The sequence below is a fragment of the Balaenoptera musculus genome, chromosome 20 (assembly GCF_009873245.2).
Source record: "Balaenoptera musculus isolate JJ_BM4_2016_0621 chromosome 20, mBalMus1.pri.v3, whole genome shotgun sequence".
In the NCBI taxonomy this organism is placed as follows: Eukaryota; Metazoa; Chordata; class Mammalia; order Artiodactyla; family Balaenopteridae; genus Balaenoptera; species Balaenoptera musculus.
Window position 1 is genome coordinate 57,364,699 of NC_045804.1, and position 24,979 is coordinate 57,389,677.

Genomic DNA, 24,979 nt, shown 5'->3' on the forward strand with positions numbered 1-24,979 from the left:
AAGACAGCCCTGAGGCCCGCTACCTCTACAGGTGACCCGGGGAGGGCAAGGGACCAGTGAGGTGTCCCAGAGCCAAGCGAACGAAGGGTTTCCAGGAGAAGACAGTGATCACCCAGGTTGAGCTGCTAATAAGCAGAGCTGGTAAGATAAGGACTGAGAACTGGTGACCTTAATAAGGGGGGCTTCAGTGGAGTATGAAGGAGGAAAACTGAGTTATGTGCAAGCGAGAGCTGGAAGACCCGTGCGTACAGAAAACTCTTTGAGGCCATATGTACTGCTTTAGGGACAACAGAGTTGGCTGCTGTAACTCTAGCATCATGCTAGCTCTAGGCAAAGAGGAAGTGTGAAATCAGAGCTACTGAATGAATGTCAAATCTGAAAATTCCCAATACGTCAACCCACATTAAGAAACCCGAATGCATATGAAAAGATGCTCAACATCATTAGAGAAATGCACATCAAAACTACAGTGAGGTACCTACCACCTCACACCAGTCAGAATGGCCACCACTAAAAAGTCTACAAATAAATGCTGGAGAGGGTGTGGGAAAAGGGAACCCTCCTACACTGTTGGCGGGAATGTAAGTTGGTGCAGCCACTGTGGAGAACAGTATGGAGGTTCCTCAGAAAACTAAAAATAGAGCTACCATATGATCCCGCAATCCCACTCCTGGGCATATATGCAGACAAAACTATAATTCGAAAAGACACACGCACCCCTCTGTTCATAGCACTATTCACAATAGCCAAGACATGGAAACAACCCAAATGTCCATTGACAGATGAATGGATAAAGGAGATGTGGTACATATATACAATGGAATACTACTCAGCCATAAAAAAGAATGAAATAATGCCATTTGCAGCAACATGAACGGACCTAGAGATTATCATACTAAGTGAAGTCAGTCAGAAAGAGAAAGACAAATACCATATGATATCACTTATATGTGGGATCTAAAGTCTGACACAAACGAACTTACCTGTGAAATAGAAACAGACTCGTGGTTGCCAAGGAGAGGGGGTTGCGGAGAGGGATGGACTGGGAATTTGGGGTTGGTAGATGCAAACTATTACATTTAGATGGATAAACAACAAGGTCCTATTGCAGAGCACAGCAAACTATACCCAATCTCCTGGGATAAACCATAATGGAAAAGAATATTAAAAAAGAATGTCTATATGTGTAAAACTGAGTCACTTTGCTGTATAGCAGAAATTAACACAACATTGTAAATCAACGATACAAAGGAAGGAAGGGAGGGAGGGAGGGAGGGAGGAAGGAACCCAAATGGCTGAGAGCCAGAGAGCGTCCCGCCCACCCCATTCTGTTCCCAGCATGATTCTTCATGCTCTTCCCTCCGCAATGAGGACAAACAGGCAAAACATGAGCTTCACTTCCTCTCTCATATCTGGTGGACACTGGGGACCAACGGTACTTAATTAGTTAATTAGCGTTGTGACTGGTAGCTGAACCAAGAGACAAGAGAAAAAACTTCCCTTTCTGCTCCCCAATTTTCCAGAGACGATATATAATAAAAATCAACAGATATATTATGAAGACGTCACCACGGGGTTAAAAAAAACAACAACAACCAGTGGTCAAGTCATTTAAAGAAAGTATCTAATTCCATACCCTCTGAGACCTTAGAAACAGCCACAACTTCCAAAATGAGTAACTTTCCCTCCCCCAATTCAGATACCTTTCTGTTTCCTTTACCGCAGCCTAAGAGTGAAGCCCTTTGTGGCAAAAAAGGCAACTGTCCAAAAAATAGTCAGGTTTCCCTACCTGACAAGGTGTCTTCTGATAATTCCTTTTCTCTTTCAATTTTTTCCTCTAGAGTTGAAATGCAGAATTCATAACCAGCAAGAGCCAATTCCTGCCTGTAAAGCAAAGAGCATCAATCAGCTGTACACCTTTCACAAAGCGCTCTTCTGTCCTCGTTTTTCCAGCTCAGGTTTACATTATCAAGTGTAAGACGGGAAGAGGGAATTTTGTTTAAAGTCTCTAAGAGGTGTCAATCTGCCCTTTCTCAAGAGTTTGGGCTTTTTCTGGTCACCTAATTAACGTTAACTTAAGACAGAGTTTCAATAACCGACATGAGCAGCCGTCCCCTCACCGCCCACTAACACAGTTCAGAGGGGTCAGCTCCTCCACGCGAGAGCCTCACCCCTGCTCAAAGTGATGCGCTACCAACGGAGGCGAGGGCCCCTGCAGTAAGGGTTCTAACTGCTGACCTCACTCAGTTTCTGGAGGTCTGTTAGCTCTACACTCCTCCCAAGCTGCAGGTCTCTGATGCCAGTTTCCTTTACAGAAATGGAACTCCTAGCTAGGGCACGAGAAGGCATTTAGCCCCACTCCCAGGACCTCAGTCAACTGGAGAGGGCACCCAGGCAGCAGGGAGACTGACTCTGGACAGAACAAGGGTCATCTGCTGGTTTCTACAGAGACGCACAGAAACACGACATAAACTCTGACTCCATCCACAAGCTCAGCCCTGGTTTCTGCTCTTCCATTTTGGCTCTTAGCTTCTCACCACAGGTGGCACTACCAAGCTCACCTCTTCTCCTCTCGTGCTTTGCCAGATGACCCCGCTGTTCTACTGTTCTCAGAAGAACCAAACCTTGGCAGGAGGGACCCTATCGGATCAGGGCACGGAGCAGGGGGGGGGGCTGCCCACAAGGCACCCTGAGTCACAGCAACACGTCTACCAACCACCCTCCCAACTCACATCAGCCTCCCTCAGCCTCAGGACCCGGCCACACGGTTCCCGGTCTCATGCGTCTCTCAATAAACCAAAATGAAAACACACTTCTGAGTAACTTCCCGGCGAACTACTAGTGGGTACTACACAGCGTTCACCTCTTCAGAGACTACGGATGTGTCTTACCCTCCACTGTTACTACCTCTGGGCTGCTTCTTACCCTGGGAGTTCATACCCCACCCGTAGCTAGTCCTGTTGGTCACCCGTCCAGGGAGACTGACCAGGCTGCAACGCTCCCCTGCATGGACCAACCGCAAAGCTCCTCTAAGGACTCAAAGTCAGAGCCCCTCAGAGGCCCTGGCCCATCTAGTGCCCAACCAAATGCCAGGAGACGGACTGGGTCCCGCTGAGAACGAAGGAGCTGCTGACTAGAGCAGCAGGGACCAGTGGCAGGGCCCCTGGCCTCAGTGGGCACTCTTCCTACAGCACCAGGCTTGAGTTCACTCCAAACTTCTGGTACCCACCTTCTGCAGCAACGATAAAGCAAAGGAAAAGCCAGGCTTACTTAGGTCTTTCCTTAAATTTACCCCAAAATATAACTCTCTAGAGGAGCTCTCTGCTTACATCCTTGGGTTTCTTCTTTGAACCCCACCTAGAGAAGGAAGGTACCAGGCCTCTCTCATCCACGGCACACACCCGGATTGTCCCCTAAAGCCTTTCCTGTGTACCCGCAGACTCTTCCTTCTTTGTAACAACTTAGACTCATCTAACACTTTTAACTCAGCACTGCTTTCTGGTCCCACCTGCAGGTCTCTCCTCCACTCCTAGGTATTGCTTCCTAAAACCTAGCTACCAGATAATCTCTATGGGCTTTAAAAGCTGCCTGCTGAGCTAGCCACTAAGACACTCCCACAGCAACTCTCTCATCGTTTAACTTTATACCTAACTTCCTGGTTTGCTGATCCTTAAACCAGCAAAATACATTATCCCCAGCAGCCTCTACAGTGCTCCCTCCTCTCCTAGGAAAAGCTAAACTAAGGTTCTAAGTACAACTTCCCTTCCCAGTTCAAGTAGGAACAGAAAACTTGACTAGATTTGTCACGGTGCCGCCAAAGGTGTGAGGGCTGCATGTCCCGCTCAGCAGGCTAATGGAAACAGCAGGGGCAAACCCAGAGAAGACTCAAGATTTCAAAGATGAGGGACGGAGCGCTATGAGTGCGACACCTAAGTTTTGGAGACCCAGGTGATTAGCAGGTAAATGAAAAGTATGCAACATCCCAGGGTCAAAGTTTTGCCCACAGCCCTACTCCTTGGCTGCTTCCACGCCTAGATTCTGACTATACTTACCTATTCTGAGCAGCATAAATAGTGGCCAGCTTTAGAGAGATTTCTATTATCGCATTGTCTTCCTGTTGGGAAAAGGAAAATGAAGGAAATGCATAACAAGTAAAATTTGCTCATGGAATATTTCAGATCAACTTGTAGACTGACTTTGACCTGAAAGCCATAGTCTTTAGACTTCTGGAGCAATCAGGCAACTGTGAATTCCTCAGGTACCATGCTTTTGCATGAATGAAAGACTGGCAATTTTTATACCAGTCTTAGGGAAAAAGAATTCCAACTCTTTGGCCAAAGCACACGTGGGGGCTGGGTGGAGTTTATAGGAAGTAAGACTTCTGAAAACTGCTTCGGCTAGGGAGCAATCCCACATCACGCCCTTACCTGTTGCATGCCCCCTCCAAGCAGGTGACTCATTGTTGCTTTAAAAAGTTTTTCCGCCTAAAAGCATAAGGAAAAGATTTTTGTTTTATTTGGGTCCCCTATCCAGATGACCCTGGATTCTAAGTACTAGTCTGATGTACCATTCCTTGAAAAACACAACACACACACACACACACACACACACTGACACTCACATATACAAAGAGAAAGGTAACCTTGTGGTGGGAAAACACACCAAAATACCAGGACTGCACATCCTCTGGGCACCTTGAAAACTATTCTGTGATGAGTAGAAACCAACTTCAGAAATTAACTTCCCTTCCAAACCCACTGTGGCAGAGACTGGAAACTATCCCCTAGTATTCACCCTCCTCTCCGTCTTTTTAGTTAGACTCTCCTCAATTTCTACCAGGCCAAGCCTCCTTTGCAGTTAGGTGTGGTCATATGATGAAGCTGTGGCCGAGAGATGCATGCAGAACGAATGTGAACAATCTCTAAATCGTATTTTATAAGGAAGCTGCTTGCCCTCCATCCTCTCCTTCTTCCCTCCTGCAGGCTGGAGGTGAGCCAGCTCCCTTACGCAGATGAGGACATATCTCAGAAGGAACCTGGGCTTCTGGGCCACTTCATGGAGCAGAGGTACCTACCCATCTTCAGGGTTTAGCTACCTCTGGACTAATGCATTAAAGGGAAATATGCTTCCTTCTTATTTGAGTCACTCTATTTTGGGGTCTCTTTGTTACAGCAGCTTAGCCTGTACCCTTACTAACAGAGGTTCCTTCAGGCTACCCCTTCACAAATTCATGACATTACAAAGTGATTTACTTACATTTTCAAGCTGACCCCGTATAAATGCTAAGTTGGCCATCTGAAAATTAATTACAAGTTGTTTTTCAGTTTAGAGCATTGTATTCCTACTTACTTCAAAACCTTTAAGCTGAAGACTCCCCTTTGCTTTCACCCTCTAGCTAAAAAAATAGTCCAGAGAGAAAAGCATGTCACTGATCTGCCAGTAGCAAAGTACAGCAATGGTGTGAGAACAAATACGCGCACAGACTTTGATGATGACAAACCAAATCTAGACCCACTCTTCACTGAAGAAACAAATATTAGTGATATTCATTTCTTTTTTGTCTGGGATTGAGGCGTCTTGTAAGTGACACCCCAAGAGTAATAAAAATTGAAACCAAAAGAAAACTTAGTAAAAACAAAAACCAAAGAGCTTCAGGGCCTGCTGCGGGTCAGGAACGTGAGTCAGGAGCCTAACACCCTTCTCCTGCCTCCACCCTTCACCATCAACGGCTCAGACTGCTGAGCGGAGTTACCAAATCGTAAGTGTAAGTGATGGCCTTCTTGTTATCACTCCTATAGGCAAGACGAAGAGCATCATGCAGAATTAGCTCTGCCTCTGCTGGCTCATCTTTCATGATGCACAACTGAAAAGAGAAAACAAAGAAAATAACAGAAAATGAAATACAAAGAAAGCAGATGCCTGTGCTACCACACGGAGGTGGGTACAGCTATATATCCCAACACACAGAAGGAAGTTATTCATTCATTCGTCACATACTGACTGAATTCCTACTATGCACCAGGCATTATGTCTACAATGGTGACAGGGAGTTCAGCTTCCCCTGCAGCTCTGTTTGGCCACATGACAAAACTCTGGCCAACAAATGCAGGCAGCAGGAATGTAAGCACTTTTTATCAAATCTTATAAGGAAGCTGCTGGCCCTACATCCTCTTTCTCTCTTCCTGCAGGCTGGAAGTGACCCTGGAGGACAAGTAAGCTTAACGACAACTAATGATAAAAGCTAGGAAGAAAAGCAACAGCAAGGAACAATAAGGGGTCCCCCTGAATGGAAGTCAGAGAAGCCTTCCAAGGAAGTGACAGTTAAACTGAGGTAAGAAGGAAGAGAGTCAACCAAACAAGGAATTGTGAGGAAAATGACCCAAACAGAGAGTAGGGAACGAGCAAAGGCCCTACAGGCTGAAGAAAATGGTTCTTCAAAAACCAGTCAAGGGCTTCCCTGGTGGCGCAGTGGTTAAGAATCCGCCTGCCAATGCAGGGGACACGGGTTCGAGCGCTGGTCCGGGAAGATCCCACATGCCGCAGAGCAACTAAGCCCGTGCGCCACAACTACTGAGCCTGTGCTCTAGAGCCCACAAGCCACAACTACTGAAGCCCGCACACCTAGAGCCCGTGCTCTGCAACAAGAGAAGCCACCGCAATGAGAAGCCCACGCACCGCAACAAAGAGTAGCCCCTGCTCGCCGCTACTAGAGAAATCCCACGTGCAGCAACGAAGACCCAACGCAGCCAAAGATAAATAAATAAATAAAATAAAAATAAAAAGAACTAATTAACTCGTTCTAAAAAAAAAAAAAAACTCAAAAATGAAAGGAAACAGATGTGAAGGGAGGATGGCGAGCCTGACGATGATTGCCAAATAGGTAGGCAACGCAGGGTGGACCGTGTAGGGCCTCACAGGCCACGGCAAGGGAGTCTGGGTTCTATCACAAATGCTGTGGGAAGTCATTCAAAGTTTATGGGCAAGGAAGTGATACGATCCGATTTACATTTAAAAAATCACTCCGGCTGCTGCATGAAGACCGGGTGGCAGGGGGCCAATAGGGCAGACGAGACGCGGAGTTAGGAGGCTGCAGCAGCGTGGCCAAGGTGACAGCAGGAGAGACAGAGAAAAGGGGGCAGATCTGAGAAATATTTTGGACTTGGTGGCAAAATCCAAAAAGGATCTGTTGCTGGACTCTAAGTATATCAGGAGGTGGTAGTTAGGGACCACAAGTTTTAAGAATGACTATGAAGCGTCCAGGCTGGAAAACTAGGTAGGTGGCAGTAAAGAGGAGATGGTGAAGGGAGGTGTCGGCGGGGGGGCACTTAAGATCAGGGGTTAGTCTGGGGCAGGTGAAGCCCCAAAGAGGAGCTGGCACGTCGGCACACCCCGCAGTCTGCGGGCATCAGTGTGGACGTTGTTGGCCAGGTGGCGGCAGTCAGCCCAATGGAAGAGACGCGATAACCCGAGGAGAGGGAGAGAGAGGACCAAACCGCGCACGGCCCGCATTAAACTGCACCATCAGGACGCCACACGTGTACACAGTTCTCCCGACCAGCGCTCTCACCCCCAACGCTGGCTAACTCCGCTGCCCCCGGCGCCTCCTCCACCTGCACTGGAGACTCCGGGCCTCCGTCCACCGGTGTCACCGTCACTGCAGGCCCTCACCTTGGCTCGCTTCAGCAGCTGGATGATCTCGGCCTCGGCGTCCCCGGCCGCGGCCCCGCCCGCGCCCTGCCGCTCCCGCTCCTGCTCCGCCGGGGCGGGCCTCGAGGACCAGGCGAGCGCTGCGGGAAGGGGCGCTGAGGTCACCGCGCCCGGCCCGGCCAGCCCGGCCCGCCCAGCCCGCGGGCCCGCGCCCCTCACCTGCCAGCAGCGGCAGCAGGCCCGGGCCTAGGCCGCGCGGCGCCTCTCGGCACGGCGGCACGACCGCCACGGGCGCTCGGCCTCCCGCCGGACCCGGCACTAGGCGCGCCGAGCGGCTCCGACCCCGCCGCCCCACCACCCGCAGGAGGCCTAGGGCCAGGCCCGCACCCAAGCGCCGGTACATGATCGCCCGAGTCCTCTGCGGACTGCGGACTGCGGCCCGGGCCGCGGAAGTCCCGCCCCCGGAAGTCCCGCCCCCGGCGTCGAGCGCCCGCCGATTGGCCGGGACGCACGCGACGTCACCGCGTCCGCCACGCCCCGGTTAGCGCGGGACCGGTCCTGGCGATGGCGGTGGCGGCGCGGGCTCTCACGCTGCCGGCAGTGGTGGAGGAGTTGTTGAGCGAGATGGCGGAGGCGGCGCGGGACGGCGCGCCGAGTACGGGCTGGATGCGTATGCGGCGGCGCCGGTGGGGGCGGAAACCCGGGGTACCGGGGCGGGGCTGCTGGCCCCTACGAGGGAGGTTTCTGTTGACCTCGTCAGTAGCCCTTCCTTCTCAAAATCTGTGTTCGCTCTAAACGAATCCTCTCCTACACCCTGTTCAACGAGCGAATATTTCAGGGCCGCAAACCCGGCTGCAGACGCAGCGACTTGGGGTTGGGGGAGGGGGGCGGTTCTGGACGCTGTGGCTGTACCTGTTTTTCTTTGACCAGCAGAGGATGCTCTGTGACCAGGCTCCCGCATCCCTGGGCGTTCGCAGCACACACCGGTATTGAGAGGGTCCTGATCGAAGTGCATCCGCATGAGAACTGCTCAACCAGCGTCCGAATGGTCATTGAATAAATAGATTAGACCTCAGAACTGCCCCTGCTGGTTCACTTGGATGGCTTTTGTTGGAAAAGGACCGCACTTTGAAAAGGATTTATCTTGAGTTACTGTTTTTAAAGAATTGAGAAAAGGAAGCCAACTTTTCTCATTTCAGTTAAAACTAAAGCAGTATATGTGCATAAAAGATTAGGCCAGCCAGGTATTCAAACATATTCTGATCCCAGAAAGGGTGGGGGGAAAGCCAGTCTGTTGTCAGCTCAAACAGTGGTTGCCCGATATGGGCTCTGTGTCTGAATGGATTAATCCATACACTGAGAGTCTTGAAGGGGGCCTGCAGGTGCCCCTGATGCTCAGGACTCAGAGCGACCACTGCCACTGACTCACGTTTATTTTCAGCAAAACCGTTTTCTGCTATTTAAAAATCTTTGTTCTAGATAGTCATACACTCTTCCTGACCCCCACCCTTCAACGATAATTTCTTTAGGTCAATATTGAGTTTACACTTGTGTGATGATGTAAAATTGAGTCACAGCTGAGCCATGCAGGAAGCTAGGATTATGTTTCCTTTCCTGTAACTTTCTGTTTTCTCTCAAATTAAAACTGTCATACTTGCGTTTGCTTGTTTACTTTTTTATGTATCCCTAATTCAACCTCAAACTCTTTTACCAGTGTTCTAAATCTCTACTCAAGATGTTCAGGTGAATGAGATGTTTTATCAGTTTCACGTTCCTGCAGGAGTCTCTCCTAGAGCCTTCAGGGGTGCTCTCGTATGGGCTGGCTGTCTCCTGAGATCTCCCTTCACCATTATTGTCTGGGGAATTCCCTTTACCTAAGTTGAGCCTTATATTTAGTTCACCCTACAATTTTCTTTTTCTCAGTTTACTACCTTATTTTATAGAGCACGTACTCTAGTACCTTCCTGAAGAAGAGCACGAGATGTACTTTTTGAGGCTTTACATGCCTGAAAAAGTTCTTTTCCTGTCCTCACACTTAATTGATAGTTTGGCTAGGTATTGAATTATATGTTGGAAATACCATTTCTTCAGACATCTGAAAGCATTATTCTGCTACCGTCTAGCTTCTTAAACTTTCTTTCAAAGAGTCTTATTTTAGCCCCCTGCTTCCTTCCCACTCCAGAGCCATCTGGTGCCACCAGTTTCTGAGGTTTTTTTTAGCAGGAGGGGGTACTAGATTCTGAAGGGTAAATCAGGCTCTGATTTACACTCGGCTTTCCCATTGCTCACGTAGGATTCAGTGTTCTCAGGTCTTGTAAATTATTTTCCAGCTGTGTTTCTCCCTGTCCTCATCCTGGGGAGTTTATGCTTTTTAAAAAAATCCTTTTGTTATTGTTTAGCAGAATATTGGGAAGGAGTAAAATTTGATGCCTCTGTTCAATTCACCATCTTACACAAAAGTCTTTTTGGCTATAGTCTTTTCTCTTTTTTTTGATAAAATTATTTATCTTTGGCTGTGTTGGGTCTTTGTTGCGGTGCGCGGGCTTCTCATTGCGGTGGCTTCTCTTGTTGCGGAGCACAGGCTGTAGGCACGCGGGCTTCAGTAGTTGTGGCTCACGGGCTCACTCGTTGTGGCTCGCGGGCTCTAGAGCACAGGCTCAGTAGTTGTGGCGCATGGGCTTAGTTGCTCCATGGCATGTGGGATCTTCCCGGACCAGGGCTCGAACCCATGTCCCCTGCATTGGCAGGCAGATTCTTAACCACTGTGCCACCAGGGAAGTCCCTGTTTATAGTCTTTTTAAGATGTTTTTGTCTATGGTCACTGGTTTAACACAATTAACTTTCTTTCCATTCCTGTTTTACAGTTCCTGATGAGCATTTATTATCGTAAGTATATATCCTGTTGTATTTGGGTTTTCTTTTTTAATCATTAATGTGTTTTTTTAAAGGCCAAATTCTTTCAGCATCAACTCTTGATTTTTAAAAAATATTCTTACTAAACTAGGAACAATATTTTCTTGACATGATTAAAAATCTGTCTCAAGTGAATAACCAACACTGTATTTGACAGTACAAGGCATTCCCTTATTGTCCTAATTGCCACTTTAACATCGCTCTAAAAGTTGTAGCTGTTACACGAACACATGAAAAAATGAGAAGTACACTTGATCCTTGAACAACACAAGTTTGAACTATGTGTGTCCACTTGTGATTTTTTCAGTAAATACATACTGCAGTGCTATACCATGTGAGGCTGGTTAAACCATAGATATGGAGAACAGCTTAAAGTTATACGCAGATTTTCAGCTGCTCAGAGGGTCAGCGCCCCTAATCCCCGTATTGTTCAAGAGTCAGCCATATGCCTGTTTGCAAAGAGAGACAATTGTCATTATTTGTAGGGGACATAACTACTTTTTAAACATCAAGAGAATAAAGTTATTTTTTTTTAAATACAGAAACTAATAATTATTTTCTTTCATACACAAAGTTCAAACATTAATTACATTCTCAATAGCAAGAAAAAAGTGAAACCTACCTAGGAATAACTAAACATTTAACTGCACATAAACACTTATATTTAAAAACTCATGAAGGATATACACCAACTTATACCAGAGGTTATCTTAGGGGGGAGGAAGGAGGTGCAGTTTAGAAAAGGGCTTTAACTTTTTCTCTATTTCTTAAATTTTTTACAAAGATTTTAATTATTAAAAAAATTACTACATTTAAAACAAAGAAAATAGGCAGATAATAAAAGAATTCAAGTTACGAAAAGCTTTGACAAAAAGGTAAATTTTACTAGTGATCAAAAAATACAAATTAAAATAATTAGATAACTTCCCATCTATAAAACCTGGGTATCACAGAAAAGATGTTGGTAAGAATCTTCCAGATGTTGGCAAGAACATGGAGAAAAGGATAACTGATATCCTGATGGTAGGAGTGTAACTTGGAAGGTAAACTGGCAACTGGGAACAGGAGCTTTAAAATATACATATTCTTTGACCCAGAAATTTCACTTACAAGACTGTATCTCAGGGAATTAATCATGGATGTTTAAAGACTTTACAGTGAGCACATCCATCCACTATTGTTTATGGTAGCAAAAAGAAAAAACACCTTGAAACAATCTAATTATTCAAACTAAATTTAATAAACTCTAATTATCCAAAAAATAGAGTTTGGGGAAAATAAAAGTAATTGATCTTTACAATGGAATTCTTTGTAACCATTAAAAGTGGTTAAAAGTGCATTGAGATATTCACAATATGTTATAAAGTAGACAAGGCAGGTTAAAAAAATTCTTATTAGATCCATTTTTAAAGTTAACTGGAATTATCTCTGATTGATAAAGTTATTACCAGATTTTATGTCTTTAATTTTCTTTGCCCATAGACAATCATCCTATGTTTAATTTTAAACACTTTTCCCATTCTAACAGTTTGTTATAGTAACAGAGACTACTTTGTTAGAAAATGAAGAAGTTGAACGTTTGAATTTTAAAGCCCTTAGTAGTGCTGTCTTCTTATTTTGTGTCAAATCATATGGGTTCTTTAAAACATTAACTTTTTAGTTTTAGTTCAACCCAGCCATTTTATCTTCCGGTTTATAAAAATAACCCAAACTTGAAAATAAATAAATAAATAAATAAATAAAGTCCTTGGAAAATAAAACGTCAGAAGCATCAATAATCATACCAGCCAGTGATAATCACTGTTACAATTTGGTTTATTGCCTTTTTTTTTTTTCAATGTAATGTTTTATTTTGAGGTAATTGTAGATTTTCTTAAGAAAAAAATTTTTAACATGATGGAGAGTTTCTAGATATAAAATATGGTGCCCGACCTTTCTCACCTAACATATTGTAAGAATTTTCCCACATATCACATTTTTTCTGGTACATCATTTAACAGCTGGATAGCCTTTATTACTGATCCAAAAAGAACAAATTTAACACCCATCAGATGGTCAAACATGAAAAGGCCTGATAATACAGGTGTTGGTGAGGATGAGGAGGAAATAGAACTCTCATATGGCGCTGGGGGGAGCACTGTTTCCGCAGTGGGAAGCTGTTGGCAGCGCCCATTAAAACTGAAAATTGCATATATCCTAAGACCCAGCAGTTCCGCTTTCACTTACATAACCAGGAAGGACTCTCATATATGTGCACCAAGGGGCATGTACGGGGTAACTGAGTATTATTTATAATAGTGTCAAATGGAAACATTCAGAGTGTCCATCAATAGAGTACTTTTAAAAAAATAGAGTATTTAAAACATAAAATGTATTATGTACATACAATAGAATATTATTCAAAAGTTTAAAAATATATATATATATACACAAATGCATCATATACACATGCATCATTCTCAGAAGTACACTGAGTGGGAAAAAAAAGTTGCCAAAAAAGCCTACCATATACCTTTTATGTTTTAAAACTTAAAAACGATACCATATGTATGTATGTATGTGTGTATATATAGGTATGCACACACACATATGTACTATGTATTATAAAATGTAAAAACATTAATAGGAAGGAAACTATCAAATGCATGTGGTTGCCTTGGGGATGAAGGAAGTTGGGACGAACAGGAAGGACTGTGAAGTATAAAGAGGACTTCTTTATCCAAACAACATGTTAACATTTATTCTGGGGGGTTGATTACATGGGGTTTTGCTGTATTATCACCTTTTTAAATTTTTTCCAAATTAAAATGAACTGAATTTTTAAAAACTGCCAATGGTGATCCTTCGGGTCAAGTCGCAGAGGTGGCTTGAGTCCAGCCGTCTAATCTGAAGCTTCTCTGCTCCCCAGGCTGAAGTTTGTCTTTGGCTCATCAGCCGTCCAGGCCTTGGACCTTGTTGATCGCCAGTCCATCACCTTACTTTCATCACCCAGTGGGAGGCGTGTTTACCAGGTAGAGACCTAGAGGTGGGGATTATCTCAACAGAATCCCCTTAGGACAAAATGTTTTCATGAATCTCTGTGAAAGCTGGTGAACAGCTCTGAGTATTTCCTGGGCTTTTGAAAAGCATTTGACCCAACTTAGTAAAATTAGAGTATGAGTAGTTAAAATAAGATACACGTGACCTGTTAGCTCTACCTGGTAGCGATGTGTAGAACCAGCAATGACGCAGAGAGGCTCTTTTCTCAGGTCCAACGGAGCACAGTCAACTTCTGCCTTCCTGTCGTTTGATACTAGAGGTACTTTCCCACCCGCCACGCTCCAAAAAGCGCCGACACCGTCACCTTGTTACATTATCTCTTGCTTACAAGCAAAAACCAAAATGTATTTTGAGGTCCTTCCACATGTCCAGATTCATCTCATAGAAATGATCTGTCAAAATTGTTGTCAAGAAGTATTCATGAAGGCCAAACTGTGCTGAATTCAGGCAGTTTACTTGGACCTTAGTTTTGCCCACTGGAGCTTAAGGTAGGTAGATTTGTAAAGTAACAGATCAGACTCTTATCAGACTCCGAATTACTTTCATGTATTGATAATTCTCACCAAAAGCCCAGAAAGATATTCATTGTGCCGAAAACTGAGATGCAGAAAATGAACAGTCACCTCTGGCAGCGGGGGTGTGTGACGGCCGTCCTGCACTGCCTGTCCCTACATCAGCAGTGGGCCACACTCCCCACCCCCAGTTTAGCTACATTAGACAGTGGTACCTGCCGCTGGGATTGAGCGAAGGGAATCTTGTGAATGAAATTAAAACATCAGCAGTGGTCTCCAAAATTTTGTGTCTGGCTTGGAAGGGGTGAAAAAGAAGCTGTCAGCTCTTGTATTTAATCCAGGCCTTGCTGAAGACCAGGAAGGAAGGGATTTTTCAGTGTTTGGATTCTAGTTTATTTATGATGACCTTCTCAGAGTTAAGACCGTGTTGATTCCTTTTTAGTGAGTGAGTGACTGGGCAAGGCCTCCTGGGTACATGGGTGGCTCTGCCTAGTGAACTTACTTGCTGTTCCACACGGTAGGATGGTGCAGCCAACCCGGCACGTCCTCCTGCATTTCTGCATGAAGTAAGCCGAGGTGATCAGTGCTGAAGGCTGCAGTTACAACTTCGGGTTGTATTTACTTAAAAGAGGCTGCTGATTAGAATTTTCTCGTGGTGAACTTCATAGATTAATAATCGGCACTCTTAAGTGATATTGTTTGTACCTGAGGAAGCGTTTCCGTCTTCTTTCTAGAGTATTTATTTTTGGTTTTTATGTAGCTAAAATGCCCTCAACGGGGAGGGCCTCTGAGTTTTCCCATGTCTTTTAGTTTCAGATTTTTTGTCCTAGTTCCAACGTCAGCAGAACCCCTGACCTGCGCAAGCAGAGTCCTAACTGTTCTCTAGTTCTGGGATCTCATTGTTCGTTAAAATCTCAAAAACTCTGAAATATTTCAATTATCGTTGACTTTTTTGTTCCTCCCAGGATCACTGTGACTTGTTTAATTTTCGTCATTCACATTCTGTATTATATCATGTTGCTTTATTCGTCATAAAAATGCTAACTTCTTAGAATTGTGGCTGTCAGCTTGGACTTTGAATTAAATGAGGCTGTAGAAATCTTATAGACACCCTCAAATTAACCTCAATGGTTTCATTGTATACAGTAACATAGAAAGAAGTTGGCTTAATTCAGAGGTCCTGTGAGATGATAAAAGTTGAGTCAGACATTGCCTCTCGACCCTGCTAGTTATCGTTCCATAGGGCAACCTTCTAATACTCTCACTTCCTCCAGGTGTAGTGGAAATTACCCTAAAGTCACACTTACGTTGTCACCTGAGTTGCTTTCTGATAAACTTTGGTCCACCCAGGAACGGGGGTGCGTCAGTCAGGAGGTGCTAAGTTAGGCTGTGGTAACAATGACCCCCAAATTTCAAAACAAAGTTTATATCTCACTCACTATACATCTCTATTAAGAGTCAATTGCAGCTCTGCTCCAAAACATCTTCACTCAGGGTCCCAGTCAATGGGGCAGCCCCTGTCTGGAACATTGCAGATCTCACAGCAGAAAGAAAAGAGGACATAGTATGCACCCATTTTTAATGTTTCTGCTTGGCTACTCACATTTTACTGGCTAAGGCAGGTCACACAGTCAGCCCGTATCTAATAGGGCAGGAATGTATAATCCGCTTTCCGAGAGAGGCACCGAGCTCGGGCAACAGTAAATAACACAGTTCACCACTGTGATGGATGCTAAGAGGCTTGGAGCGCCATAAAGTGAAACCGTCCTCGTGAGTGGATGACCACCCAGGTGGGTCAGTCACCTTAGAACCTCGCTGAAACCTAGCAGACTTCCTCCAGGCAAGGTGCACGCAAGTCCAGCCTGGGTTTGAGTATCCTCTAAAGCCTGCATTTCTTTTTTTAAAAGCTCTCTCCTTCTGGGGATAAACATTCCAGGCTCTGAGTGGGTAAACTGGGAGCAATTCCCGTAAGAGGAGGCGGTTTTTCCACTGAAGGGTGAAGGAAGTGAATCAGATGGGCCCTGAGGGCAATTTCTAGTTCTAAACCTATCTAACTCAGATCTCTGCCTGACTATTGGGTTCCTTAGTTGTCCACTTCGAGATAAAGAGGAAGCAAACTCAGAATTGACTGTTCGTTTACAGTATTCACTGCCTCGGGCGGCTGAAGGTTTTGAGTCCTAGCCAGCCTTTGAAAGGATCAGCAAGGGCACCTCTCCCCGTTCCTGAGTTACCAGGCACTCAGCTTCATCCAGAGAGTATTCTGATGGGCTGGGGACCCACCATAAGAAGGAACTTGTCAGTGCAGAATTCCAGAGGCTTATGCCTAGTTAAATGTAAATCCAGAGAGAAGAAGACATCTGAAGTTTTTTATTCATCGGTGACAGTTTGGAGACCCAAGCATTGTTGGAGTCACTGCTGGATGTTGACGGGCTTTCTTGCAGGACTCAGTGGGAAACAATCTGCTTTAATGCCCTCCCTTCAGCCTGTTTTCCAGACACTGGGGAGGTTCCTGCACTCATCCCCAGCGTCCACCACCGAAAGCACGTCAGCGCCTCAGGACTGGAAATATGCAACATGTGATTTTCTTCACACCTGATTTGTAACTGGGGCTGAAATTTTTAATGGGAACAGTAGGCAACTTCTTACCCAGTCATGGGCCATTTCTGGTAATCTTGCAGCCCCCAAGGAATTCTCCTGACTCGGTCAAGAAACCGTAGCGACACGGCTGCGTCACGTGAATGCCAGGACACTTGACAAACGGGCACAGCACGTGCCTGAACACTGCTGTTCCTCGGCTGAAGCCTCACCTGCTGCTTTATTCTTTGTGAGGAGAAAGAGGAGCTCTGGCGTTTGTTGTTTTTTAAGTCCTGGCCTTTTCATGTAGATTGCCACCTCAGAGCCTGCAAAACGTGGGAGCCCTGTGGCAATCCCTAAGTGGCAGTTCATGTGAGCTAGCCCTCGGGGTGGCGCCGCGTGCCTGGGACGCTCCTTTCGCCAGCAGTTTGCAGAGTGTTTTTTTTTAATTTATTTATTTAATTTATTTATTTTTAGCTGCGTTGGGTCTTCGTTGCTGCACGCAGGCTTTCTCTAGTTGTGGCGAGCGGGGGCTACTCTTCGTCGTGGTGCATGGGCTTCTCATTGCGGTGGCTTCTCTTGTTGCGGAGCACAGGCTCTAGGCGCACGGGCTTCAGTAGTTGTGGCATGTGGGCTCAGTAGTTGTGGCACACAGGCTCTAGAGCGCAGGCTCAGTAGTTGTGGCGCACGGGCTTAGCTGCTCCGCGGCATGTGGGATCTTCCCAGACCAGGGTTCGAACCTGTGTCCCGGGTATTGGCAGGCAGATTCTTAACCGCTGCGCCACCAGGGAAGCCCTGCAGATTTAACTGTAGGAATGAAGCCCTCAGCTGTGTCTTTGGCTGCTTTGTGGTGGAGACGTAAGCAGGCGATTTCTCCGTTTGTCCAGTCACGCTCCAGATGCAGCGTCATTTCCCTGGACGGCTCCTCCTCACCACTTGACTGACAGCAGGCCGTCTGCTCTTGGACGGGCGTGTTCCCAGCCCTCACGTATCTGTGCGCTCCTTCCATCCTGCTGGGGAACAGGCAGATCTGGGCTTGCCGCGCTCCGAGACAGCCGCCCGAGCAGCTGAGTCACCCCGTTAAAAGATTCTCTGCTTTCTATGTTCCTCCTGTTCTCAGATGCTTTCCAGAAGCCCTTGCCCGTTTTCTTCTGAAGACCTGTCTTTCTGCCTCACCGCTAAGCCTTCACCTGTTTTCAGACTCCCTTCACACGTGTGGTGGAAGCTGTAGACGTTTACACACATGCTGTGGAATACCAGAGGTTGAGAAACACCACGATGAAGTGCAGATGGGGGGGCTTTCTCCTCTGCCTCTTTATTGTCAACCCACGGAGTGGGCCCTCTGAATCACCAGCCAGAGGGATGGTTTAACCCACCCAAAATGCTTCTGTTTTGTCCTGTGGAGTTCTCAAGGGCAGAGCCCTAAGGCAGCGGGAAGGTCCCGCAGGCAGGGAAGTCGAGTTTCCACTTCTGCGGAAGATGTTCCTGCGGTTCTTCCCAGCGCAGAGCAGCTCTGAGACACCAGGCAGATGAGTTCAGGGGAAGGGGGTGGTTTCCAGCACACCTTTCCAAGTCTGATCCCATCTGTCCTGTCCTTTCTAGGTACTTGGAAGTTCCGGTAGAACATACGTGTGTTTGGCCTCTTGTCATTACTGTTCGTGTCCGGCATTTGCCTTCTCAGTGCTGCGGAAGAGTGACAGCCTCCTGGTGAGGATGGGAAGGGCCCCCCCAGCTGCAGCTGAGCTAGGAGAGAGATTGTGAGCCCTCGCTGCATCGTTTAAGAGTTGCACAAAATAAGGATTTTACTACATGTTGAAACAGATAGTAGTTTCTTGTCCTTGACTTCAGTCAGTCATCTCTTTTGGGTTTACCCGCCCAAAATGCAGTGTCATTTTTAGAACTACACCAATTTCCCATTTTAATTTAAAAGGTCACAGATGAAGCTGTGGGGGAGGGTGACAGGTAACCCCCAAAGTTGGCAACTGGGGAATTAGTTGGCCCAATAAAAATATGAGCTAAATAGAATGCTGGCAACTTTGCATACCCCCAACTCCACGTCCAGCCTTGAGGTGTTTCTTCCCACTCCCTGTGAGACAGCCTGGCACTTAGCCATGCTCGACTTCCACGGGGGCAGGAGAGCACATCGGTGCCTCTGCTGATTTCACGGAGTCCAGGGCATCAAGCAGGAACAAGACATACTCACAAAACTCCTGATTCCACAGGAGAAAGCACGACCCACCCGAGAGCAGGTAGCTATTTTTTAAGTCTTGCCAAGGAAGAAAATTATAGCACCCACTGAATTCTTCCCCTTTCTTTTACACTGTTAATTACACACCTCGGGAACTGGGTGGCAGGTTGAATGTCCCATTGTACGAGAAGCCACATTCACAGCTGATTTCACCTGTAAAATGACAGGGTTCAAGCAGGCCCTCCAGTAACCTAAGCTGTGTGTGCTATGATACAAGGTCCAGCACAGATCCTCTCCCCAGAGGTGTTACAGGCCGAGATATGTGAGGGTCCTGCCACCCCTGCCCCTGCCCCCGACACCGCACCCCGGAAGTCTAATAGCGGTGAAGGGACTACACTGTAGACTCTGAGCGTGTGTGTAAGATGGGGATAAGACCTGTCCCCCTGGGGGGTTAAATGAGATAATCTTATTATCTCATTATTAAATAATTCTCTCTTATTAAGTGAGATAATCTTTAAGAAGCACTTAGCACAGTACCTCAAGGAACGTTAGCCATTGCTATTAACAGCTTTCTGAAGGCGAGGAAGAAAGAAATATAATTTAGGACTAAAATAAAGAGCCCGTTTCGGTTTTCCCTTGGTTTTACCTGTACCAGCTGGATCTAAACTGTTGCTCCAAACGACAGGCAAAGGAAAAGCTCCTCTGTCCCCACTGCCTCCTAGAAGGTCTCACCTTTGTCTGCAGTTTCAGGCAGTGAGGTAGAGGCGCACAGTCTGTGTGCCCCACCCCTTTCCTGCTGCACAGGATGGTGGTGAGAGGTCCGGCTTAGCCCGGCCCCTCCAGGTTCTAACTGGTTTGTGTGTTTTGCATTCCAGTGCAAGCACCTCTTGGCAGTTTACCTTAGTCAGGTTATGAGGACCTGTCAGCAGCTGAGCGTCTCTGACAAGCAACTGACTGATGTATTATTGATGGAAAAGACACAAGAAGCATCATAACTGGCGCAGCTGGAGCATCACTGGCTTTCAACGTAGGATCCTGTCCAGAGACGCACGCAGCCTGTCGCGCGTGGCTCACGCGGCGGGGACGTGAACCAGGCTCCTTGTCACCGTCCCGTCCCCGCTGGGCTGCAGGAGGCATTGTGCGTTGGGCCCAGGACGTGTGTATGGTTTGAAGCCCTCGTGAAACGTCTGAACCAGCCTCCAAGCCCCTTGGGTAGAAAATTTCCAGATGGAATCAAGCGTTTGAGACTCGAAAGCCTATCATCATGTCATGGTTATAATTAGTCAGATTCTTAAGTGACTAAGAGTACTAGTCATTTTTTTTTTTTTTAATCACTTTTTTTTTTAAAGTTACCTACTTTATTTATTTATTTATTTATTTTTGGCTGTGTTGGGTCTTCGTTTCTGTGCGAGGGCTTTCTCTAGTTGCAGCGAGCGGGGGCCACTCTTCATCGCAGTGCACGGGCCTCTCACTGTCGCGGCCTCTCTTGTTGCGGGGCACAGGCTCCAGACGCGCAGGCTCAGTAGTTGTGGCTCACGGGCCTAGTTGCTCCGCGGCATGTGGGATCTTCCCAGACCGGGGCTCGAACCCGTGTCCCCTGCATTGGCAGGCAGACTCTCAACCACTGCGCCACCAGGGAAGCCTGAGTACTAGTCATTCTTAAGAGGTTGGAACAGTAGGTGAAACAGCAAGCTGAAGTTTAGATAAATAAGCATCAGTCCTTTTTCTTGGGTCCAGAAAATTTTTCTGCAATAAAAGGTTAGAGCGGAGATGTGGCTAAATGGCAGCAAAGATAAAAAGACATCAGGGTTCTGGTTTCAGTGAGCTGCAGAATCTACAGTGTTGAGGCCAAAATAGCTGATTAAATAGGCTGTATTGTGAGAAAGGTAGCACCTAGGACAAGGAAGTGCTGGTTTGCTCTGCAGGCACTTCTGAGCTTTGTAACAAGCCAGAAAAGGCTGAGAGATCCCAAGAGGATGTTGGGAGGGAGATAAACGGGACTCATCTGGACCCCAAGAGACAGCAAAGGAGCAATGACGGATGAAAAGGAACACGAGACAGATTTCGGCACAGGACAGGAACTTCTCATGGGGAAGGCTGTCCGCAGCTGGAACAGGGTCCTAGAAGGACAGGCTTTCCCTGTCTCTCTAGGGGTTCGTGGGCCTGCAGCATCTTCGCAGGGTTACTGCGGAAGGAACTGAGTCAGCGACCAGACAGGTGAAATAGATGGTTTTGCAGCCTCGGACACCCCCCAACCCTGTGCCCCGAAATATGAAGCGCTAATGAATGACTGTGGGAAAGGCCCCAGATGGCACAGGGCTCTGTGGTGGCAGGGCCTTCTCTTAGGTCGAGGTGTGGCCAATAAAACCTATCAAGACTGTGCTACTTGGCAAACTTGGGCTCGGGTGTAGACTTATCTCAGGATAAAGAACAGAAGGTAGGTGAGCTCTGCACAGCAAGCCGGCGCAGCACCCTAAACCGTATATTTCTTTTTTTAAGTTTTATTTTTATTTCACCTCATACATGAACACAATTCTCGAACTTTCCTTCGTAAAATTTTCACTTTGGATTCCAGCAACTTGGCCAAACTTGAACTTGGGAGAGAAGTAAAATTCACTTATCTAGCTCTGGAAGGGGGACACAGAATCTGGTGGCGGAGGGATCCCACTTCTCCAGTTTCTTCCTTTAGGGTGGTTTGCTGTACATGGAAAAGATTGTTATCAAACCTGTCATCTGATGATATTCTACTTAAGAACTTAGGAGACTATCATTTCCCTAATATGGCAGTGTCTTGATTGAAGAATTATACTTTTAATTTTCCTGGTCACCTTCCTCAGAACAAGTATATATTTTTAGTATGTCCAACTTTTTCCATTGCCTGCTAAGTTAAAAAATATTTGTATTGTAATAGTTCACAGTGTTTCACAGTAAAATAGTTTCAGTCATTTTCTACCATGAAAGAGGTCAGACTCTCAAAAAAACAAAACTTTCTTTTACAATCCATTCAAGTCGTCAGCATCATCTACAAGAGCAGCCAGAGAACCATAAACACATTTGTCGACCCTCGGAACCTACTAGTAACGTGTGCATATTAACTGGGTACGTGGTACCCCCGGGGAAGCGCTCCGAAGAGGCGACCTGCTGGCCTGCGAGGTGCAGCTGTCCTTCCAGCGAGACTCCGCCAGCCGTGCCCTGTCCCTTTGTTACCGAACTTGTGCCTTCTCCTCAAAGAGGCCAGAGCCTCGGTCACAGGCCCACCTGGACAGCAGGCTGCGCCCCTGCCTGCCCGTCCCCACTCTTGCGGACGTCCGTCCGGCAGAGAACATACCTGGAGATGATTTGGTGGAAAGCGTAGCGGAAGTCTCGGTTCCGGGAGGCGTAGACAATGGGATTGACGACCGAGTTGGCGTGCGACAGGAGGATGGCCGTGTTCGTGGCCCACTCGGGCTTCTCCTTGGCCCAGGCTGGCTGAGAGAGCGTGGCACAGTTGATGACGTGTACCGGCAGCCAGCACAGAGCAAAGACCCCAACAATCACGGCCAGGGACTTGGCCGCGTGGATCTCCCGCTGGAGGACGGTCCTCGAGTGGTCCATGAGCTCCATGCGCTGGAGCTGCCTGCAGGCCACCAGGAAGATCTTGACGTAGATGACCAGCATTATGAGCAGCGGGGGCAGGACGCACCCAAAGAAATTGAAGTACACCATGTAGCTCATGGGGACCACGTTCTCAAAAAGACACTTCACAAGGCAGCAGCTTGCGTTTGTGGTCCCGTCCCAGGGCTCCGTGCAATTGGTGGCACTGTCTTTACTGTTCCACCCCAGGAACGGGGTCAGGCCGATGCCAAAGGCAAGGACCCAGAGGACAGCAATGACTCCTCTTGCTCGGGCCCCAGTGACCAAACTCTTATACCTGTTGAAAAGAACATCAGCTGTTAACCGTCAGCTTACAGCGCTCTGCCACCAAAGTCCAGGACCCCACCTCTGCTTTTTGTTCCTTTACCCCTAACAGCCTCTACCGTTCAGCCTCAGAGGGCACCGTGGCCTTTTACCCTCAACACCTAACAGCTTGCAAACAGGTATAAACAGCTTTGCTCTAACAAGCTCAATAAGATTTTCATTCTTAATAACTCACCTCTGTCTAATGACAAATCATGGTCAAGGAGAACAAGTGGAGAATTCTTAAAGGCTGCTTTCTAATCACCCAGATACTGACCTTGGGTCTAGGTCTCCTATGAGACACAGTTGTAGGGGGTCGAGATACACCAGGGAGCGGAACCCACAAGACCCCTGCTTCTCAGGGACTTAGTTCTAGCAGGGGGGACAGATCATAACAAACAACAAGCACAGGTTAGTAAATTATACGGTATGTTAGAAGGAGACGTGTAGTGCGAAAAAAGAAAAAGCAGAGTGAGGAAGGTGAGCTGTGGCAGGGACTAGTGTTAAAGAGGTCAGGCAGGGAGGCTTCATTGATAAGATGCCCTTGAACAAACGCCCGACAAGTGAGGACCGCAGGCCCCTGGAGTCAGGCAGCCTCACCTGGTGACTCTGGGCGAGAAGCCTTCTGGTCCGTCTCCCACCAACACCCTAGGAAGAGTCATCCCCCTGAATTCCCCGGTAAGATGCTGGAGAACGAGAGTTCTAGCAGCGTCCCTGGCTGTCTCGGCTAGCGGCGAAGTTGATAAAAATTGGGAAAGAACTTAGCAAATATCAAATCTTTTTAGTAATTTTTAGACCATTAAATCTTATTTAAAATCTAGAAATCATAATACACATTTTGGACTTTTTGCTACAAGGTAGTCCATATATGGTTTATAGCAAAGGTATAAACTCTGCTGTTCATAACTGGTCCATAATATGTATTTAACATAATGTATTGAAAAAAATGAAATAAAATCTTTACTTAACCTCTGGGAAGAAAACTGGGAAATAACTGGATACGCATTATCTTAAGACTCGTCTGTGGGAAGCGTCCGGTCTCCTTCGCCTGCAGGATTAAGCTCACACTTCTCAGCACGGACCACGGAGCCCTCAGGCCGCAGCCCCACGTGCCCTGCCTGCTGCTCCCGACAGCTGCTGCGTCCTGGCCCGGCCGCGCTCCTGTCTCAAAGGTCACCTCCTTTCCTGCTCACTTCACAGGCAAAGGTGGCCTCTCCCACTCTCTGGCCCCAGACACACACCTGTCATAGAGCTTGTTTATCTCTTACAGGTGTTCAACCTTTTAAGGACTTGGACCTTGTCCCTTTGATTCGGTGTCCCCAGGAGCTAGCATAGTGCCTGGCATATAGGAGGTTCTTGGTAAGGTGGCCATTACAAACGCATTCCTGGCTTGTTACCAGACAGCTTTAAAACGGGATTCTGCTTATTGGGAATGCGTGATGCTGTGGCCTGGGCAGGCAGCGGAACTGGTCCAGTCTGCGGGGCCAGTTAACTGAGGTCTTGCCTCATGTTGACAGTGACCCCTCACCTTCTCTGCTCCCTATGAGGGCAGCTCAGTTGTGGGGTCTTGACTACAGAGGACCTGCTGGGTGCAGCTGCTCGCTGAACTTTTCTGGGCCAATAAATCCATCTATTTCCAAATCTTTTCTGCTTCCCTCATGCAGGAATGTAAAGCCATTTCTTATAAAAAATGTTATTCCTGGCCATTGCCTTGCCAGAGACGTGAAGAATGCAATCAGTCCCTGCAGGGTAACAAGGCCACCGCCTCCTGAAGGCCAAGCACTTAAGAGTCACAAAACTTCAGGCCCACGAGGCAGCCACGCCTCCACTGTTCACGGGACTCAACTGCACTGAGCTGTGTACAGCTGAACACAGACCAGACCCGGGGGATGAGTAAGATCTGGGATTAGCATATTCTCTTGTCAGTCATGGTCTGGGATGGATAAGGGATGTGGTTCTGGCCAATGTGACTCAAGGAAGTCTGCTAGGGTACTTCCAGGAAAAGTTTTACTTGATAAAAGGAGAGAGACCCACAAGGAGAGCTCCTCCCCATACTCATCCCTTTCTGCTTTTGATGCTCTTATGGGAGGCTGTGATGCCTAGAGCCGCAGCAGCCATCTTGTGACCATGAGGCATGAGCCTGAAAACAAAGCGAATGGCGAAGCAGAAG

At 47.0% G+C, this 24,979-nt stretch overlaps 3 protein-coding genes across 7 annotated transcripts in view; 1 reads left to right on the forward strand and 2 right to left on the reverse strand.

Moving 5' to 3' along the window:
* Positions 1-8,153, reverse strand: part of TTC19 (tetratricopeptide repeat domain 19) — a 24,839-nt gene extending 16,686 nt beyond the window's left edge. Inside the window, exons 1-7 of one of the 4 annotated variants that reach the window (XM_036835426.1) lie at positions 7,867-8,140; positions 7,669-7,787; positions 5,753-5,863; positions 5,257-5,295; positions 4,428-4,484; positions 4,053-4,114; positions 1,790-1,884 (exon numbers count right to left, since the gene is read on the reverse strand). In XM_036835426.1, the coding sequence (XP_036691321.1) occupies positions 1,790-1,884; positions 4,053-4,114; positions 4,428-4,484; positions 5,257-5,295; positions 5,753-5,863; positions 7,669-7,787; positions 7,867-8,050 (667 nt within the window). In that variant the 5' untranslated portion in view covers positions 8,051-8,140. Of the gene's footprint in view, positions 1-1,789; positions 1,885-4,052; positions 4,115-4,427; positions 4,485-5,256; positions 5,296-5,752; positions 5,864-7,567 lie in introns of all 4 variants that reach the window. The other 3 variants (XM_036835429.1, XM_036835428.1, XM_036835430.1) reach the window with 3 other exon arrangements.
* Positions 8,063-20,250, forward strand: ZSWIM7 (zinc finger SWIM-type containing 7). The gene is made up of 5 exons (XM_036835434.1): positions 8,063-8,302; positions 10,512-10,533; positions 13,469-13,571; positions 18,288-18,392; positions 19,749-20,250. The coding sequence occupies exons 1-5, from the start codon at positions 8,212-8,214 to the stop codon at positions 19,866-19,868; spliced, it is 441 nt and encodes a 146-aa protein (XP_036691329.1). The 5' UTR covers positions 8,063-8,211; the 3' UTR covers positions 19,869-20,250.
* Positions 20,251-20,440: 190 nt separating this feature from the next.
* Positions 20,441-23,777, reverse strand: ADORA2B (adenosine A2b receptor). Of its 2 annotated transcripts, XM_036838365.1 has the most exons (3): positions 23,410-23,777; positions 22,202-22,783; positions 20,441-21,571 (listed from the first exon to the last, which is right to left on the reverse strand). In XM_036838365.1, exons 1-3 carry the CDS (start codon positions 23,469-23,471, stop codon positions 21,559-21,561), a joined length of 657 nt encoding a protein of 218 aa, XP_036694260.1. In that variant the 5' UTR covers positions 23,472-23,777; the 3' UTR covers positions 20,441-21,558. The 2 variants fall into 2 exon arrangements, with proteins under 2 accessions (XP_036694260.1, XP_036694259.1); XM_036838364.1 differs by having other exon boundaries at positions 20,441-22,783.
* Between the last annotated feature and the right edge of the window lie 1,202 nt (positions 23,778-24,979).

Bases quoted from the DNA above. Each gene is read 5' to 3' on its own strand.
- ZSWIM7 (XM_036835434.1), top strand. From the start codon at position 8,212: ATGGCGGTGGCGGCGCGGGCTCTCACGCTGCCGGCAGTGGTGGAGGAG. The intron at 8,303-10,511 runs GTACGGGCTGGA...CCTGTTTTACAG, and splicing joins GGCGCGGGACGGCGCGCCGA to TTCCTGATGAGCATTTATTA. The intron at 18,393-19,748 runs GTGAGGATGGGA...TTTGCATTCCAG, and splicing joins GGAAGAGTGACAGCCTCCTG to TGCAAGCACCTCTTGGCAGT.
- ADORA2B (XM_036838364.1), bottom strand. From the start codon at position 23,471: ATGACTCTTCCTAGGGTGTTGGTGGGAGACGGACCAGAAGGCTTCTCG. The intron at 22,784-23,409 runs GTGAGGCTGCCT...TCTTTTCAACAG, and splicing joins TTCTCGCCCAGAGTCACCAG to GTATAAGAGTTTGGTCACTG.